Genomic DNA, 17,899 nt, shown 5'->3' on the forward strand with positions numbered 1-17,899 from the left:
CTACCTGGGTAACTTTGCTATAACTAACTACGTATGGGTTGGATGGCAGCTCTGTGTTGGTTTTTATTCACTTAGATCCTAACCTGATGAGTTAACTCCTTTGAGTCAGGTCTTGTAGAATGGGGATCATTGCAGAGGACTGTTGGAGACCATAAGACTTTAAAACAGATGCCTTTCTTCTTTATAATTAATTTTTAATAAAGTCGTCTTTTATATGTCTTGTGCTTAGGATGGTACTTGAACACCTAAGTACTTATTAAATATTTTTTAAAGAACTAAATTGAATTTTTGTGAAAATAAAATCAGACATATTTTTGCATTTGATTATTTTAATAAATTTTGCCTTCTAAAGTAAAGAAAAAACTTAATAAACTTCTTTTAAAATGGAAAGTTATGGAGGATTTCAGGATCCATAAACTTCTTGTATTGGCTGCCTATGTTAAATGTTAAGTGCCTGCTACTGGATAGGCTTTTAATAATGTAGAGAGCTTGCCCTCATTTCTCACGAGTTGTGTGCAGTGTTGCTCTTCAGCCTGTTCTACATACTACAGGCTACAACATCTCCTTGAATCTTCTTGGCTCCCACGGGAAGAAAATGGTATTTTCTAAAGATGGGCAGTATAAAGTAGTTGTGACCATGGACTTGAGACCTGGAAGAAGATTACCCTACGGAGGCTCTGCCCCCTACCAGCCTGGTTAAGAAGGGAAGGAGGTTCAACTGGTCTCAGAGCCTGGTTTCTCGTCAGTATAAAATGAAGTCAGTTCTTTATCAGCCTTACATTCTTCGGCAGGCAAGACTGTCTTCATTTTACACAGATTGCCTCATTAGAGCTAGTATCTGGCAACTATTCCGAAGCACTGTGTGTAAGTGCGACTGGTAATTAGAACTTAAGTATGATTTGGCAGAGATGGAAATTTCTCTTGTAAGCTGAATGTAGTGTCACACATCTCTAATCCCAATATTTAAAAGGCAGAGGCAGGAGGATCGCTACAAGTTCCAGCACAGCTTGGTTTATACAGCAAGGTTTAGGCCAACCAGGATTAATGCCCTGTCTCAAGCTGGGCAGGGGTGGCGCACGCCTTTAATCCCGGAGGTGGGGGCAGGAGGATTCTGAGTTCGAGGACAGCCTGGTCTACAGAGTGTGAGTTTCAGGACAGCCAGGGCTACACAAAGAAACCCTGTCTCAAAAACAAAGCAAAACAAAAACAAAACAAAAAAAAAAAAACCCAAAAAACCCAAACCAAACCAACAACCAGCAAAAGAGAAAATTCTCTCCTAAAATTCATGTAGATTTGAACCCAGTTGTGTTCCTAGGTTGAACAGAGAACTTCCTAACAGCTCACACTTCTGTCACTGTCTGGGCATATGCTCTTTGAACTCATTTTTCTATCTGCTAATGAAATACAAGATTCTCCATGTACTGTTTCTTGATAGAACATCTTGCCAGCTCTGAGTAGATTACTACCTCTCTGCGATCCCTGGAGTTATCCTAAGACATACTCTGATTTCTGTGTGATTGCCATGGCTAGTAACATTCTAATGATTGTTTGACAGATCTCTAGTCCCATCAAACTGTGGTGGAACTAACTGTCCCATCGGTGAACTAACTGCACAGATGGTTTTCTCTTTTCTCCAAATCACATGAAATTTGGTGTTTATTTGGGCAGTTCTTGCATAATTTTACTTAGCCCTAGACCATAGTTACTCTAAGGCTTCTAGTAACAGGTTTTGCATGTTTGTACTAAGTTAAGTTTGCACAGTAATACAGATGATATAATATGTACCAGGGCCGTTCCTGCTTATGATATCTGATTCTCAGGGTTTATCCTGGCTACTCTGGACAATCAAACTGTTGTATGCAGAACATGTTCTTTTGAAGACCTCTAAATATTACAGATAGAATTTGAAAGAGCTAGAGAGCACCCTTTCCTTCAGCTAGTAGATTCCACCTAATTCTACAGTCACTTTAAGTTGGGTTTCCTGAAATAGGCTTTTTGTTTGTTTTGAGATTGTTTCCATATGTGGCTTTGAACTCTCTGTAGCACTGGCTGACCTCAAACTTGGGCATCAGCCTCTCAAGTGCTAAGATTAGGGCTGTGCAACATCACACTCAACTGAGTAACTTTCATCATTAAGCCATAAGACCTATTTTTAATTTTTATGCATTTTAAATTCATTACTTTGGAGCTCCAGATTTATGTCCATCTACTCCCCCTTTAAAATTTTATTTTACAAAGTATGCACAACACACGTTGTAGTCATTTTTAGAAATGCAGTTCCAAGGCATTTGTCTCTAGAACAGGGGTTTTCAACCTGAGTGTTGAGATTTTTTTGGGGGTTAAAACACCCTTTCACAGTTGTTGCTTAATGTAAGTATCAGATATTTATATTAAAATTCATAGCAGTGCACAATAACAGTTATGAAGTAGCAACAAAACCTGCCTCATGGTTGGAGGTCCCCACATTGTCAGGAACTTTATTGCATGGTCACAGCGTTAGGAAGGTGGAGACCCACTGGGCTAGAGCACTGTCTTCCCATCTGAAGCTCTGCAGTAGGCTTTTCTTTTTAATCACTTGTTCATCAAAAAGAATAACCTAGGGACAGAATGTTTATGGAGGGTGCCAGGTCATCTGTGAGTGTGAGTTTGAGTTTGGAACAGACGTCCACAGCTTTCAGTTTGCATTTCCCACCAGCAGTGCATGCGTTCAGTTACTACACATCCTCTCAAGGACTGGCATTTTCACGTCTTTTAATTTTAGCTGTTCTAGTGGGTGTGTGGTAGTGTTTCACTTTTCCTGTGACTAATGTGGTTGAAAATCTTCCCATGCATTTATTTTATATTCATGTATCTTTCTTGAAAAAGCATCTGTTACAATTCTTTTTTCATTTTAATATCAAGTCCTTTGTCCTGTTATTGCTGAGTTGTAAAAATTATTTTATAAACTAGGTGTGAAATCTTTATCATGTTTTATGGATATTTTTAGTTGGTACTTTGAATTTTAATTTTCCTAACAGTGATGTTTGAAGTAAAATAATTTAAAATGTGACCAAGTCTGATTTAATTTTTTATTTAAAAAAAAATCAAGCTTTTATAGTCTCTTAAAAACAAACAAAACCTTTCCAAGTCCAAGGTCACAAAACTTAACTCTTTTTGCTTCTAATGTTTTTATAGCTTTAGTTTATTCACTAAGACTTGCCTTGCTTTTGCGTATGATGAGATAAATGTTGAGTTGCAGTTTTTTTCACGTGTGACTGTCTAGTTATTAAACCAGCACTGTTGTAATGAGCTGCCTGCTCCTGTTCAGTTTCTCTGACACCTGTGTGAAAAGAAATGCTTTGACTGTGTGTGTGTGTATGTGTGTGTGTATGGGTATGTGTGTGTGTGTGTTATGGGTATGTGTGTGTGTGTGTGTGTGTATGGGTATGTGTGTGTGTATGGGTGTGTGTGTGTATGGGTATGTGTGTGTGTGTGTATGGGTATGTGTGTGTGTGTGTGTGTGTATGGGTGTGTGTGTGTATGGGTATGTGTGTGTGTGTGTATGGGTATGTGTGTGTATGGGTATGTGTGTGTATGGGTGTGTGTGTTTGTGTATGGCTGTGTGTATTGAGGTGTGTGTGTGTGAGAGAGAGAGAGAGTAGGTAGATGGGTCTCTCTACACTCTGTTTGTTTGTTTGTTGCTCCTTTAGACCAGTGTCACACTGGCCTACTTTTTGTAACCTTGAGATGCATTCTCAGCTCAGCAGTGTGAATTGCTAGCTTTGTTTTTCTTTTCCAGGTCTGTTTTTGGCTATTTTAGATTTTTTTTTTTTGCATTTTTATGTAAAATTCAAGACCATATTGCCAATTTCTACTCAGTCACCAGCTTTTGTTTGGGGTTGTGTTGAGTCAATAGAACAATTTGGAGAGAATTTCTTTTTTTTCTTCTCTTCTTTTTCTGAGAAAGAGTCTTGAATTTACAGTGTAGTCAAAGATCACCTTGAACCTCTGATCTTTCTCCCTCTTTATTCCAAGTCCTGAGATTCAGGTGTGTGCCCCAATACCCAGTACCTAGCTTTTGTAGAGAATTGATTTCTAGTTTTTCTTACTTTTTTTTTTCTTTCCTGAGACAGGGCTTCTCTGTGTAACAGCTCTGGCTGGCCTGGAACTTACTCTGTAGACCAAGCCTTGAACTCACAGAGATCCATCTGCTTCTGCCTCCTGCACTCTGGGATTAAAGTTTGTGCCCCACTGCTACCTGGCTGAGAACTGATTTCTTAATAATAAGTCTTTAATCTATGAATATTTTTCTACCTACTTAGGCTCTATAATATGATTAATGATTTTAGTTGTTTTTAGTAGGATAAATGCCTTCCCTTTACCTAACATATAATAAGTGTTACTAAAATGTCTTTGGGCTGGTGTTTTGACTTGAATCTGTATAGATGAGTTTATCGCCTCAAAGCCATGGTAAATTGAGAGTCTATTATGGAGAATCTACTAGCTTGTATTTGTAATTTCTTTTTTCTCCTGTGCTTTTAGTATGGTGCGTTTTCTACTTAGTTTCTGTAAGACTCTGACTCACCTAAGTTTCATTTCTGACTTGTAATTAAGTGTTAAGTGTTATCCTGACTCTTGGTTGTGTCAACATGTGAAGAGGAGACTTTACTGTCTGAAGCCTGCTGCAGCTGTTTGCTGACACGTATTCCTTGCTCTGGCCTTATGCAAACTCTCTGGAGTGTGCTTTGTGGTTAACCTGAAGAAAGGCTATGGTTTTATTTTTACCTTTAATCTTCAGACAAAGAGTATGAAATATTTTTATACCTTAGCTCAGAGTTACTTTGATTATTCTGCTTTGTACTTGCTATGGATATTTTTATTATCTAGATAGGTTCAGGATTTGAATTTTCATTTTTAATTTGGAGTTCACTTTTAATTTCAGATAAAAGCATTTGTGTTTTTGTTTTCTAGAGCTCTAAAAATAGTAGTGTGAGGTTTCTAAACAGTAGCTTAAAATAGTAAGGAACTTTTTGCCATAAAATTGATATTTTGTCTTTTTACAAAATAACTTTAAAAATATTAAAGCAATTTAAAACTTTTTAAAAAAACTTTTATAACTTACATGTGTTAAATATAAAACAAAGTAATAAAATTGTAAGCATTCTGGGGAATCGGTTGTATTGAGATTGACACATAAAAATAATTAGGAATTTATGCTGAAAGTGTGTATTATTAAAAATTTAAAAATATAGTTATGAGATCCAGAATGTAGTGACTGTACATGGATTCCAAATATGTCAAAATATTTGTTGCCTAGAATCATCTCAGGATGAATCATCATGGAACATTCAGTTTTTTTAAAAAGTAGGCTAAGAAGTATAAACAGTGTTGATGACTGTAACCACACACTCAAGTGTATAGGAGACTGAGAATTTAAAAAAGATTTATTTTTATGTGTATAAATGTCCCCCCCCCACATGTATGCACCATGTTCATGCAGTATCCTTGAAAGCCAGAAGAGGGTGCTAGACTTCTAGAACTGGAGTTAAAGGTGGTGGTGAGCCACCCTGCAGATGCCAGGAACTGAATCTGGGTCCTTTGGACAAGCAGTTGTTTAGTCTGGTTCTACTGCTGTGATAGAACACTATGGCCAAAAGCAGTTTGGAGAGGAAAGGATTTATTTTGTCCTGACAGTGTATCATCCAGGGATGTCAGGGCAGGGACTGGAGGTGGGAACTGATGCACACGCACAGAGTGCCGCTTCCTGGCTTGCTCAGCCTGCTTTCTTATACTCCAAGGACCTCCTGCCCACAGCAATACCATCTCTAGTGAGCTGGGCCTGCTCAGACCAGCCATAATTAGAAAATGCACTACAGACGTGCCTAAAAGCAAACCCTACAGACACATTTTCTCAATTGAGAATCCCTCATAACAAATGACTGTAACTTGTGTCATGTTGACAGAAACTAACCAGGACAAACAAAGTGCTTTTCACTGCTGCTCCATCTTTCAGTCTCCCATAATTGAGACTTTGGCCAAGAGCTTTGAAGGTTCCTCACATTCACACTGTGGTCTGGGAACAGTACCCAGATGGATAGTGTTAGAATCCTCAAGGGGGGCTGACCCACATCCCTCTATTCCTCTTGCCTGAGTTTTGATTGTGATTTTTGCCTTGGTTGTCTGATTTCTTCAGCAAGTTTCCTGGGTTTGAAGGTGTCATAGGTGTTCTATTTCTCTATAGGTGGTAGGTTGTCTCCTCCCTTACATAACTTGGAGAACATCTGAGCAGTCTGGAATGCTTAAGACAGACATGTTTTCTTTCCTTCAGAAACTTGAAGACACAGTTCTGCGGTCCTTTTGCGCTTGTTGGGTATTTCTGTGTTCATTAGTAGTCTGCTGTGTGTGCTGTGTAACTTGTTTTATTACTCAACTGCTTGCACAGTTCTTAATTCTTAAAGTTCAGCAGCAATATTTCCAGTTGTGTGTATGAGTCTCTCTATGTCTCTCATGCACCTTTGTTACCTAGACTCCAAACTCATGGTATATAGCAGAAGAGCAATAGAGACAGAACACCAAACACATGGTGTTCCTCAACATTCTCTGATGGGTACCGAGGAAAATGAAGAATAGCGAATCTAATAGCTAGCATTTTTAATATTTAAAGTATTAAAAAGTGGAAAGTAAGCCCTTTGCTGTTGTGTCATGCAGTGCTTGCTCTCCTGAGATGCAGGGCAAGTGTTGTCCCTGGTGTGGGGAGTCCTTCTAGTCCCTTCTAATTCTGGATGGATGTCAGACATTTGATACTTTGCTCTCTTAGTGTCATGAAATATGTCTAGAATTTCCTTTGTAGGATTACTTTCTCTGACATCTTTAACTCTTTGTCATAACCAGTTTCTTAAATTACATTGATAATTTGGCCAATGTATTTCATATAATTGAGAAAGAATGAATTCTTTAAAAAGCAGACTTTATAGAATTGACATTTGGGGGAACAAATAGCATTAAACATTTGAAACAAAATAAATTCCATGTAGAGAAAACAATTTTAGAGTGTGTGTATATATGTGTGTATACACATATATGTGTGTACATGTATATGTGTGTGTGCATGTATGAGTGTATGTATATGTGTATGAGTAATGTGTCTAGGGCCCAGAGTAGCCTGGTGTAGCATTCCTGGAACCCAGAAACCATGAAGGAAGAAATGAGTAGATTTGCCTACTTAAAGCTTATAGTGAAAACACTACAAAAAGAAATTAAAAACTAAACAAAGGAAAGATAAAAGATATTTTATTGCTTATAACAAATCATATTTGTTGAATTTCTTTTGGTAATAGAAGTCACCTTTAAAAAATAAATGATATAAACAGGCCTTTTCCCAGAGTGACTAATATAAGAATGTGTGTATCCTTCTTAGTACTGGAGCATTTTTTTTCTTAACCCAGAAGATTGGCAAAATACAAAGCATCGATCATTTCATACTGAGTGAAATAAATAGTAAATTGATACCCTGCTTGGTAATAACTATCAAAAATTCAATATCTCCTTGACTCATATTTATTTTTAAGTGATCCACATAAATAATACATATATGAAAGGTGAATATGTCCACAGCTGTTTGTTAACTCATCCTTCATGTTTACCCATACAGGAATAAATAAATGTATGCATACTGTGCAGGGTGTGGGCTCCTCAGTCAGGTGACCTGGTTTTAAATTCTGGATTCATCAGGGCAGCTGCTCAACCTAGGCTTATGTGATGTCCCTGGATCCTAGTTTTCCGCTATGAAACAAAGACAATTGAATCTCCTTCAGAGGATTGTTGAAATAATTAAACTATTTGCATGTATAGAATAGATGGTAGAAACACGGACTCAATAAATACCAGTTATAATTTCATTTCATTATTAAAGTATTTCTGAAACATTCCAGCATGGTGGGGGAGGTTGTCTTAGTAACACCATCCATAGCCAAGGCAGCTTATAAAAGGAAGCATTTAATTGGGGGCTTGCTTACAGTGTCAGAGGGCGAGTCCATTCTCACTGCAGGAAGCATGTTGGCAGGCAGTGGGGCATGGTGCTTGAGCAGTAGCTGAGAGCTCACATCTGATCTGAAAGTAGCAGCTAGAGAGAGACAGACAGACTTAAGCCTAATGTGGGCTTTTGAAATACAAAGCCCACTCCCAGTGACACATTTCCTCCAACAAGGCCATACCTCCTAATCTTTCCCAAACAGTTTCACTAACTGGGTATCAAATGTTCAAATATATGAGCTTGTGGGGGCCATTTTCATTCAAACCACTACAGGGGTACCTTGTGTTTTGAATAAAATATAAAATAATCGAGACCAGTGAGTATACTTGGTCTAAGTACCTATTTGTGAATACAATTTCTGGATGTAGGTCAGTCACTTGTAGAGTACTTGCCTAGTATGCCTGAGACCCTGAGTTTGCACACAAAATAATGTGTGTGCATAGCTATTTGAGAACCTCGAATATCCCTGGCATTATCCAGTACCAGGAGAAAGGACTGCATTCAGTAAGATCCACTAAACTGACCTGGGTTTTGTTCAAGTCTCAGTTTTTATGTGAGCATGGCAGAATTGTAATCCCAGTTTTCAGAAGGCTAAGGCAGGAGAATTGCTGGTAACAGGCCAGCCTAGGCTATGTACTGAGACCTTGTTTCCAAAAGAAATGTTATAAATGATACATGTGTGCATGTATTTGAGTGTATTAATACATAAATAAACCTAAAAGACGTAATAGTGGTAACTTCTAGAGTGAGATTCAAGGAGGGAAATCAGATTATCCGGTTTTGTTGTTATTGTTTGTTTTTTGTTTTTCAAGATAGAGCAGCCCTGGCTGTCCTGGGACTTGCTCTTTAGACAGGCCAGCCATGAACTCACAGAGATCCGCCTGCCTCTGCCTCCTGAGTGCTGGGATTAAAAGTATGCACCATCACTGCCCAGCCAGATTAATAGTTTTTAAAGAAATTTTAATATGCTTTTTTCCAAGCATGTATTACATTTCAAATTAAAAATTTAAATTATCTACAAATTGTGTAAGCAGTCCACCCTCTAAGTATCAGTCCTGTTCTCTAAATGGTGTGTCCGCTCTCTCACTTCTTTAGTGACTTGTTACGATTCTCCTGTAGGAACATGCCTACCCAGCTGATGAGCTCATGCCTTTAACCTGCCGGGGCCGTGTCAGAGGCCAGGAGCCCAGCCGGGGCGATGTGGATGACGCCTTGGGAAAGTGAGTATGAGCACAAGGCACCTAGCGTGTGGCCTTCAGAGTAGCTGGGTCGGAGAGAAAATCCAGTCAGCCTGGGGCTTCGAACCCCTTTCTCATTTGTTTGCTTATTGTACGTGACTGTTTAAACATGTGCCACTGCATGCGTATGTGTGCATGTGTGTGTGTGTGCACACGTGCATATGTGTGTTATGTTTTGATTCATGATTACTAACTCATTTGTGGTACTGGATTAGGACCCCTAATATTGAGCTTTAATGTTTTGTTCTAAAAGGAGCAAGTGAAGTTTCTTCATCTCCAGTGATACATAGGTTGTTTCATATTGCTTGGTCATTGTATGGTCATGTTGCAATGCAGATATATGGAGCAGCTGCTTACTAAAACTACCAGTCAGTAGGATGTAGATAATTCTGCTGACGTGTTCATGGACGGAGCATTTCAAATTCTAGTGTTACTTATCTTGTTACACTTGTTTTTTAGGTTTTCCCTAACACTGATTGATTCTTTGGACACTCTTGTGGTAAGTTCCATTTTTCTTGGAATTACTTATTTTATAAGTTTCATGATATCCATATGCAAGTATTGGAAGTGTAACCAACATACTTTGTATGGAATAGAAGCCATAAGAACTTAAAATGTTCAAATCTTGGCTTCTTTTTTGTTTTTTCGAGACAGGGTTTCTCTGTGTAGCCCTGGCTGTCCTGGAACTCACTCTGTAGACCAGGTTGGCCTTGAACTCAGAAATCCGCCTGCCTCTGCCTCTCGAGTGCTGGGATTAAAGGCGTGCGTCACCACACCCGGCCCACAAATCTTTGCTTCTTAATAAAGCTTGAACTTCACTCAATTATAACAAATGTTGTCAAATACAGTCACATAGCATAATAGAAACACTCAAATAATTTATCGAGATATAGGATCACATGTTCCCCTCCCTTTGGAAAAGGAAGCTGAAGCTTTTGAAAGAAGGTAATTTGGGAAAATGCTTTGCTCTCCTTGTCCCATGGTGGTATGCCACCTGATCTGAAACTATGCACAAGCAAAAGTTGTTTTTTCCAGCAGGGATCTTTGTCTTCTTTTCATCCTGGATACGAGAGATTGTGTTGATTAGTTTTAGTTTTAGAGCTGTTTGTGGTGTAGAGGGGCAAGAGTGTGTTCCAGTTGCTACGGGTCTGAAATGGTGTCTGTTTAGGGTTTTTACCATTGTTGGACCATTGTGGAATGTGGGCTTATGTAAGCGTTTTCTTTTTTTTTTTTTCTTTTTTTTTTTTTTTTTTTTTTGAGACAGGGTTTCTCTGTGTAGCCCTGGCTGTCCTGGAACTCACTCTGTAGACCAGGCTGGCCTCGAACTCAGAGATCCGCCTGCCTCTGCCTCCCAAGTGCTGGGATTAAAGATGTGTGCCACCACTGCCCAGCCAGCGTTTTCTTTACTTTAAATTTCTGTACTTTAAATTAATACTCCGTGTGCTGATTAATCTAAAAACAAGATAAAAATATCATTCAGGTAACAGAAAGCTTTTACTTCTTGGTAGTGTTTCTGTACTTTCCTTAACAGTCCATTTTTAATTTTGGGACAGAGATCTCACTGTGATAGCAGCTTAGGGAGAGAGACAGGCCCACTTGGTCACTGCTCTGTGACTGCTCTGGTGAGGCCTCAGTCCTGCTTCCCTCTGATCTGGATGTAGCTGTGGTGAAAACTGACTGTTTAGATCTTTCAGCTGGGCTGGAGATTTGATAGTCACAGCTTCACTGGCAAAGATGAATGGAAAAGTGCAAACTGCATTATAAGAACTTTGAAAAAGATACTGTTAGATGCCGCATTTCTGATTTAGTGGTCACGGGGAAGAGAGAGAGAAAACACATAAACTACCTCAGCAGACATAAAGATGTGTCCCGGAGCTGTACAGTCTCTTGAATGCACAGCTGTCACCTAGGAGACCAAATGGTATGAGGAAGGGGAGCTGCGAGTGAGCACTGGAGAAGGGTAACATCCTTCCTCATTTGTCAGCTTCATTCCTTCAGAGGTCCTCCCATTTCTAAGTTCTTAGTGTATTTTCATGACTGTGGGCTTTGGTTGTCATTATTGCTTTATAAAATATCTTCAGACAGGAAGGATACAAGGTATTTCCATGCTACATAACATTTCTACATTTAAAAAATCTATCAACTTCTCTTATTGGGTGGCCACAAATTCTTACGAAGATAATATTCTTCAGGGTGTACCTTTTAAAAGAATTTGGCATTAGTTCTTGAGGTAAGATGCCTGGACTAGTAATAACAGCATTATTTGGGATCTAGTTAGAAATACAAATTATCGTGGGCTGGTGAGATGGCTCAGAAGGTGTGTTTACCCCCAAGACCAACAACCTGACAAGCAGGACCCATATGGTGGAAGGAGGGAACTGAGTTATGCAAACTGTTCTGATGTAGTCATGTACAGTGTGGCATACCTGTGCCTACACACAAACACAGGCATCCACACTCAATAAATGAAATACTACCTTGTAAAATACTTAATTTCAAGTGGGAATAGCAAAAGTAACTCCAGATCATCATCGCACTGGAAATAAACAAGTTCATTTTGATCACTATCCTAAGTATTTTTGAGTTTAAACAGAAGAACTGGAACAAAGTATAGTACTTTGATGGGGTTGCCTGCATTTAGAGGTGACATTATGTTGCATGTTTTTAATCAATGCAAGTATTAGTATTTCTAATTGTTTGCCTTTTAAATTGTGATTTTTTAAAAAGTGTTGTGATTAAGTGATTTGATAATGGAACAGAGATTGTAGGGATTAGTGTAGAGAGCCCAACCACTTTTGTTTTGTTTGTAACATATGTTAAGTCAGTTCTTCTTGCCAGTTTAATTTTTAAATTTAAATTGTTCAAAGTGCTAGCTTCGACTTGCTGTCGTAGAATTGGGTGCTGAGACATGCACGAGTACATCCACGTTACTGTGGGATCTGAAAAGACGGCAGTTCCTGAAACAGAGTAAGAGAGACTGGGGAAAGGTGCGCCTAGACTCTGCTCTTGTTACTTGTTAGGAGACAAAGAAACGGGGAAAATGGAGAGCCTGTTAGAATTAGTTTTGTAGCTAATCACAGGCAAAAATAAGTTCTGTCTGCAAGTTTGGCATTGGTGCTCCTGTGATGTATGCTGGAGGGAAGCAGCTCCGGGGATAGGCAGCAGGGAAGTGTGGCTGTGAGAAGAGTTCTCAGGAGGTAGCCCACAGAGAAGATTAACAAGGTCATAAGCAAAAGGATGGCCAGTGGGGACAGAAGAGGTGTGTCTCATTCCTAAGTGACGGACAGACAGACGGATGGCAGGGCACATACTGCATTTGCTGCTGTGGGGCTTAAATGCATGTGGCGCTGGCAAGAGAAACTAGGCAGTTCAGTCAGGTCCCCGCTGTCCTTGAATCCAGGCTTACCCTAAGTGTTACTTGCATTTTAGGCACATACTCTTAGGGACTCTGTCACACTTAAGTTAGGATCAGATCAAAATTGAAAAAGAGCTGCAAAGGATTGTCAAACAAAAAGATTAAGCAGTCAAAGGCAACTTCGAGTACTGCATCTGGTCTCTACATAACATCTAATCACGTCCCTAACTTAGATGGAGAAAACGAGAGCGGCCTTTGTAGTGACAGTGTCCCCTTTCCATGGAGCGCATCCCAAGAGTCACAAGTCTACTCTTGCTTGATTATAATTAATAGTAATGATATCAAACACTTGCTGTTCAACACGCAGGTCAGACACTCTGGCCAAAGTGTTTTGCGTGCATGGTCTCATTTAATAAAACAGCTCTATAGAGTAGTTCCTCCTTCCCTTATAGATGAAGGGCATGTTAATATGGAATAGCTTGGCTTGAATCGCAGGTAATTCACGTGAGCGAACTAGAACTCCAATCAGGGCCTGTTCTGGACCGTAATGTTACATGTCCTCTTTTGCCAGTGGGACATTTGTAGGGTGAGGGTGGCATAGGCTTCGGCTCCGTCAGGTGAACACTGAGCCTGACAGTACTTTCTTCTGAAGTAGGGTGTTTCTTATTTTACATGTTTATATATTTGCTTATTCTGTGTGTATGTATGTGGGTGCATGTACCATACTGTGGGGCAACCTGGAGGAGTTGGTTCTCTCCTCTGTCCTATGGGCCTCAGGGATTGAGTTCAGGCCATCGGGTTAGCAGCAGGTGCCTTTCCCACTGAGCAAGCCCAAGAGAGCTTAGTTTCATAGACAGTGCTTGATGAGCGCAGATGGCTGTTTACTTTGTTCTCACTCAGAGAGCAGATCCCAGTAGAGCTCACTTCATGTAGCTCCAACTGTTGGCCATGGGCTACACACACACACACACACACACACACACACACGCAGATATACACAGTATTTGAAGTAGAAGAACCAGAAGTAGGAAAAGAAAAGTTCTTTATAGATGCCTGTCTGTCTCATGTGTATGTATGAAAAAGAATCTTTATCTGAGTCACTTGGTTCGAGAAGTCTGGAACATGATACAGGCTTTACAGGCACAGAATGCCTAATCCAGCAGCTAAAATAGTTGAAATCTCTAACATTTTGAGTGGTGCCAACAAGATACTGAAAACCTAAAATTTTTAGATTTTGAAGCATTTTGTGTTTCAGATTTGGGGCTTAGAGTTGTTCAACCTGTATTATGAACCCAGTCTGAATTCCTTTGATGGATCTTTTAAAGTCCTGAGAGCCCATCAGTATGTAAAGATGCCCCATTGCTTATACTTAACTCTTCAATTTTAGACATTATCACATTTTTATAATATCCTTAAGGGACATATTATTTTGAATGCCTCATTTTTCTGACTCTTAAAGTATGCTTACAGTGATTTTAGTGTCTTATTCTGAGTATAAGTTTTTCTTGACTTGGTAGAAAAGAATTTTATCTCATTTTTTTCTTCCCCCAGGTATTAAACAAAACTAAGGAATTTGAAGATGCTGTGAGAAAAGTTTTAAGGGATGTTAATTTAGATAATGATGTAGTTGTTTCAGTCTTCGAAACAAACATCAGAGTTCTTGGGTAAGTACACAGTCCTAGAGTCATAATGCTAACTATAGAAAAAAGCTTCCAGCTATTTCTTGAAGGTAGCAAAGAAGTTTTTAATACTTAAAAAACAGAATTCAGGGGGCTGGAGAGATGGCTCAACAGTCAAGAGCACTAGCTACTCTTGTAGAAGATATAGGTACAAGTCCCAGTTCCCACGTGGCTGCTCACAACTGCCAAAGGTCTAGTCCTAGAGGATCTGATAGCCTCGTTTGGTCTCCAAAGGCATTGCATGCGTGTGGTAGACAGGCGTTCATCAGCTACCAAAACACCCATCGCATAAAATAAAAAAGAAAAGGAGAAGAAAAAAAGAAAAAGAAAATTTGGAATCTAGGCATGATAGTTCAGGCTTGTTTTCTTGACACTTAGAAGGAGAATTTTCAGAAGGTTAGGTCCAGCCTAGCCACAGAGTAAGTCCCATGCTAGCCTGAGCTAGAGTGACACCCCCCCCCCCCCCAAAGATAAAATTTGGGATTTTGTGAAACTGGCCACCGGGATAACATTATAATATGCTGAAACGGACACAGTAGTCTTTGGAAGAGACTCACAGCACAGGTGATCTGCACGTGAAAAGAAATTGTACGTTGGCCATGTTTTCTGCTAATTATGTTAGAGCTTTCTAAGTCTACAACTCTACAGTTGACCAGCATTAGCCAGGAGCCTCTGTAGAGAAGCCGCATGAGACAGTTTACAGCCTTGCTCCTCAGATAATAAGAAATACCTTTGAGGGCTAGAAGTATGAGATGATAAAATTGATTCGCCCTAACACTAGGTAAGTTCATGTTCAGTAACTTTTGTAATTCTCTGTCCCATCTCTTCAGTTAAATGTAAGACGTCTAAGATAACTACTTAGAGACTATTAAACCTTTTAGTGAGGTTTAAGGTGTTATAAATCTTTAAATGTTATACCAAGAGTCAAAGATTCATGGTGATAAAATTAAAACTTTAAATTTATTTTGAAGACATTAAGCTCATTCTTTAAAATACATGTGGTATCTAGGATGTATTCTGGCATGTGAGAATGTCAAGTACTTCATAATTGTTGTATATTTTTGTATTTATTTATTAGTTATGTGTATGGAGGAGGGGCCTGCAGGGCAACAGTCTTCTACTTGTAGTAAGTGAGGTTTGGAGTTCGAACTCTAGTCTGCAGCCTTGGTAGCAAGCACCTTCTACCCACTGAGCCTTCTTGCCAGCCCCTAATTGTTTTTGTTTGTTTGTTTTAATGTATTAGCTATGTGATTATAATAGTTTGCCACAAAATGAGTAATCAGTAAGAAAGAATTGAGTCATTCTGTAGCCTTCCCTTATGTTTACAAATTCTTGGGAACAAATGCCCACACCGTCTCAGGCAGTAGCTTGTAAATATCTTCAGTTAAATTGCAGGTAAAGTTGTGTCTTTGTGTCCCTAGGGGTCTTTTGGGCGGACACTCGCTGGCCATCATGCTGAAGGAGAAAGGCGAGCACATGCAGTGGTACAATGACGAGCTCCTCCACATGGCAAAGCAGCTGGGTTACAAGCTCCTGCCAGCTTTCAACACCACCAGCGGCCTTCCGTACCCCAGGGTGAGTCCCTGCAAACAAGCACAACTTTGTTGACGCTTCCTTTGCTATTTACAGAGTGAGTTCTGGTGGTCAGAGGTGTTCCTCACTGGCGTAAGCCTCAAAGAAGATGCATCAGAGCTGACAGCAAATTTATAGTGATATTTCAGCTAACATTTGAGCAATGTGAAAATGAGTGTAAGCTTTCCTCAGTGTGTCAGACTAGATGGTGCTGCAGAAGGAGGAGACAGATGCCAGGATGCAGTGTGGGCCAGAGTTGTTGGTACTTAGATAGTAGTGGGAGCTATGAGAGTAGGAAGGTGTTACTCTCCGAGGAGAAGATGATCAGAAAGTGGGGCTTGGGAAGAGGAAAGCATTTGGAGATTCAGGAGCAAGCATCCCACAGTGGGCAGTGTAACAAACCATAAGAAAGAAGATCCAGGAGGAGGGGTTGTCTGGTGTGATCTATTCTGGAGCAAACTAATGGGGAAGGAGGCTGCAGTGTAGCTCACTCACTCTGCGGTTCCTTCTTTGCTGCTCTTAGAGAGAGCCCTGAGACCTGGCAGTAGAGTTGTTGAGGGAGCTTTGCTGTTAGTTTGTCCTCCAAGAATAGTTTCTATTTAAAGCAGTGGGGAAGGAAGCCACCAAGGATGGAGTGAACTCTCTACATTTTTTATTAACACTGTCTCCCATTTGTCCAAGTCAGACATGAAGTCTGTCACTTCCCTTCATCCTGCTGCTGTGCCATCAAAGCCAGTGTAAGCGCTGGAGTGATGGCTCAGCCTTTAAAGGCTAGGCTCACACCAAAAACAAAGCCAGCTTCATTTCATCCATACACTACTGTATCTTAATGTGGTTATTCTTTTCTCAGGCTTACTAGTCAGAACACTTGGGAAACTAGTATGACTGGAACATTTTTTATTGAATTGCTTTCGAAACTTTAACATTCTTCCTGTTCCATTGAATGTGTCTTAACATTCAGAAATCTTCATAGCTTGCCAGTAGACTTTCTAATGCTCTCTCATGGTCCTTAGTCTATTGCTGTGACAAAACACTATGGCCAAGGTAACATGAAAGGGAGAGGCTGTGGCTTATGGTTTCAAAGGGTTAGAGTCCATTATGGCTGAAAGATAGCATGGCAGCCAGAACAGCTGAGAGTGCACATCCCACACTGACAGCGGAGCCACAGGGAGAGCACAGAGGGATGGTGGGAGGCTGCCAACTCTTCAGAGCTCAGCCCTGTGGCACACCTCCTCCAACAAGGCCACACCTCTTAATCCTTCACAGATACTTCCCCAGCTGGGGACCAAGCATTCAAACAGGAGCCTAAGGGGTCATTCATATTCAAATCCCCATACTCCTATACCCTAGGGAAACTACCTTTCCACCCAAAGCAATGTGTTGTGCTCTCACAAACCCCTAGGGATTTTTTTTTTTAATTATTTTTTATTGTGTGTTTTAGGCCTTCCATCCCTACTGTCTAGTATAACTTCTCTGACAATTTAAGTCAAGCAAGGCTCATTTTCTGTATTTATAAAGTCATTGTTGACTTAATAGGTGTTCAGCAACATGATACAGATAGGTCAAATCTGTATTTTCAGACCAGAGGTCATAGCCATTGATCTCCCCACCAATTTAGTATATCATGACTGGCATTTTTATTTAATGAAAGACTAGAATTAAACCCCATATTAGTTAGTTTCCAGTTTGAGTATTCTTTCCTTTTTTTCTTCTGTATATGCATAGTGTATGTACTTGTTAGTATGAGTATGTGCATGTGAGTTTGTGTGTGTTGGGGGTGGGTATGGATGTAGAGATTTGAGGTATACGTTGGCTTTTTTTTGGGACGGGGTCTCTGATCCTGGAGCTTGTTAGTTTATCTGTGTTGGCTATAATGAGCTTCTGGAGTCTTCCTCTTTGGGTCCCACTAGGAGAGAGGTCACAGAAGCATGCACCCTCAGATAAGGTCCTTGTGCTCTGTGATAGCACCTTACTCACTAGCTAGCTCCCTGGCCCCAGTCTTAGTATTTTAAATAGATTTCCTGTCAACAATCTTACATATTTC

At 39.9% G+C, this 17,899-nt stretch overlaps 1 protein-coding gene across 14 annotated transcripts in view; it reads left to right on the top strand.

Annotated features, from left to right (window-relative positions):
* Positions 1-17,899, top strand: part of Edem3 (ER degradation enhancer, mannosidase alpha-like 3) — a 66,985-nt gene that overhangs the window by 6,358 nt on the left and 42,728 nt on the right. For all 14 annotated transcript variants that reach the window (XM_006529795.2, XM_006529796.2, XM_011248061.1 and 11 more), the window contains exons 3-6: positions 9,131-9,231; positions 9,709-9,748; positions 14,156-14,268; positions 15,705-15,858. In XM_006529795.2, coding sequence (XP_006529858.1) covers positions 9,131-9,231; positions 9,709-9,748; positions 14,156-14,268; positions 15,705-15,858 — 408 coding nt within the window. The remainder of the gene's footprint in view (positions 1-9,130; positions 9,232-9,708; positions 9,749-14,155; positions 14,269-15,704; positions 15,859-17,899) is intronic.

The sequence above is a fragment of the Mus musculus genome, chromosome 1, assembly GCF_000001635.26.
Source record: "Mus musculus strain C57BL/6J chromosome 1, GRCm38.p6 C57BL/6J".
Classification (NCBI taxonomy): Eukaryota; Metazoa; Chordata; class Mammalia; order Rodentia; family Muridae; genus Mus; species Mus musculus.